The sequence below is a fragment of the Castanea sativa genome, chromosome 1, assembly GCF_040712315.1.
Source record: "Castanea sativa cultivar Marrone di Chiusa Pesio chromosome 1, ASM4071231v1".
NCBI classification, from domain to species: Eukaryota; Viridiplantae; Streptophyta; class Magnoliopsida; order Fagales; family Fagaceae; genus Castanea; species Castanea sativa.
In genome coordinates, this window is record NC_134013.1 from 25,672,322 (window position 1) to 25,674,638 (window position 2,317).

At 42.1% G+C, this 2,317-nt stretch overlaps 1 protein-coding gene across 1 annotated transcript; it reads left to right on the forward strand.

Moving 5' to 3' along the window:
* The first annotated feature begins 272 nt into the window (after positions 1 to 272).
* On the forward strand, positions 273 to 2,114 carry LOC142643954 (UDP-glycosyltransferase 88F3-like). The gene has a single exon (XM_075818657.1). It carries the CDS (start codon positions 391 to 393, stop codon positions 1,840 to 1,842), a length of 1,452 nt encoding a protein of 483 aa, XP_075674772.1. The 5' UTR covers positions 273 to 390; the 3' UTR covers positions 1,843 to 2,114.
* Positions 2,115 to 2,317: the final 203 nt, after the last annotated feature.

Genomic DNA, 2,317 nt, shown 5'->3' on the forward strand with positions numbered 1-2,317 from the left:
GACAACCTATTTTTGTCCTTTTCTTACATCCAACTACCATCTTCAAAAGTATATATATAGGGTAATTGTTGAGTAGTAGCTCTCACAAAGAAGTGGACCCAGAGGCCCACTACACAATAATTTCCAAGTATAATATCATGTACGACTTCTAATGCTTCCTCTCTAAAAAAGAGTTCGGAAAATTATTAAACGCCCTAGAAACAATGCTCTCTCACCTCATTTGATTCGAGAGATGGGCTCCACACATATTTCCCACCACAAGACCTATTCCTCTTTTGAGAGGAAGTAGCAATACTCTCATGGTATTTAAGCATTGCCCGAGAGAGTTCAGCGTTGTACCTGCACTACTGCTACAAAGTAAACACACACGAAAAAAAAGAAGAAGGCAAAATGCAAGACACAGTAGTCCTATTCCCAGCTCCAGGCATGGGCCACGTGATTTCAATGGTTGAGCTAGGCAAGCTCATCCTCCACCACTATTCCAACAACTTCACCATCACCATCCTCCTCACCACCGGCTCTTTCTGGAACACCCCAAGTGTCACCTCTTACATCCACCGTATCTCTCAATCCAACTCCAACATCTCCTTTTACAGCTTACCCTCTGTCTCCGTTGATACCACCCCAACTCGAAGCCGTGCAGCCATGGCCTTTGACTTCATCCGTGTTAGTTCAACCCATGTCCCAAATGCACTCCAACAAATCTCTCACACTTCCACCATTCGTGCTCTTATTATCGACATTTTCTGCACCTCAACTCTTTCTGTAGCCAAACAACTCAACCTTCCTGTTTATTATTTCTTTACTTCTGGTGCTTATGCTCTCGCTGCCTTCTTATACTTTCCCAAAATCCATGAACAAATAACAAAGAGCTTTAAGGACCTCAACAACACCGAGCTTGACTTGCCTGGAATGTCACCAATGAAAGCCACACACATGCCTGAACCAACCCTCGACCGAGACGACCCAGCTTATTGGGACATGGTCTATTTTTGTTCACATCTTCCGAAATCAAATGGGATTATAGCTAACACGTTTGAGGACCTGGAGCCAAAAGCTATAAAGACCATTGCTGATGGTGTATGTGTTCCTGATGAGCCAACTCCGCCTGTTTACTATATAGGACCTTTAATTGCTGAAGCCGAAGAACGAGCAGGTGACGATGGAAATGAAGGCGGTGATGAGAATGAGTGTTTGTCATGGCTAGACAAGCAACCAAGTAGAAGTGTTGTATTCTTGTGTTTTGGTAGCCGGGGATCTTTCTCAGTAGCACAAGTGAGAGACATAGCTAATGGCTTGGAAAGGAGTGGACAAAGGTTCTTGTGGGTGGTGAAAAAGCCACCACAAGATGAGAAAACTAAGCAAACTGAGCAGTATACATCGGAGTTTAATTTGGATAGTGTGTTGCCAGAGGGGTTCTTAGAAAGAACAAAAGATAGGGGCATGGTGGTGAAGTCATGGGCACCCCAAGTGGAGGTGCTAAGAAAGGAATCCGTTGGCGGGTTTGTGACACATTGTGGGTGGAATTCGGTGTTGGAGGCAGTGGTTGCCGGAGTGCCGATGGTGGCGTGGCCACTCTATGCTGAGCAGCATCTGAATAGAAATGTTTTGGTGAAGGATATGAAGATGGCTATTGGCGTTGAGCAGAGAGAGGATGATGGGTTTGTGAGTGGGGATGAGGTTGAGAGAAGGGTTAGAGAGTTGATGGAGTCGGAAGAAGGGAGAGAACTCAGGGAAAGGATTTGGAAGATGAGAGAAATGGCTTCGGCTGCTTTAGGAGAATTTGGTTCGTCTACCAGAGCCTTGGTTAAGTTTGTTGAGCCACTTGGGTACTGCCGGTAGTGGATTTGGATACTAATCACAAAAATGGGTCTCACAGTACTATTCACACTTTTAAAAATTATTATGTTATAATGTTTTTAATTTTCAGCAATAAATTCTATCCAAACATACCCTGTGTTGAAAATATTTCTCCTACACATGTTTGTTGTTGTGGAGAAGATGTAATGTAATGTAATTGAGCAATTGAGTGAGTTTCAGAGAGAATTTGTGTTCAAATCTTGTCAAATTAATTGTTGTGAAAGATTTCTGTTAATACATTTCTGGTTGCAGTATTCCTTGAATCCCTTGTATTTTTTATCTTCTTTTGAATGATTTATTTTCTAACTAAATGATACGACTAATTTATTGCCAGATAAAGGAATTGGATCCTAATTTTGCTAAGATATTGAAGGAGAAGAACTTTGGATCCAACTATTCTGGCATTGCTACAGAGGTGTAGTTTGGGCGTTTTTTAAAAAATAACTATAAAATCCCA

Excerpts from the sequence above, each read along its gene's own strand:
- LOC142643954 (XM_075818657.1), top strand. The coding sequence starts at position 391 with ATGCAAGACACAGTAGTCCTATTCCCAGCTCCAGGCATGGGCCACGTG.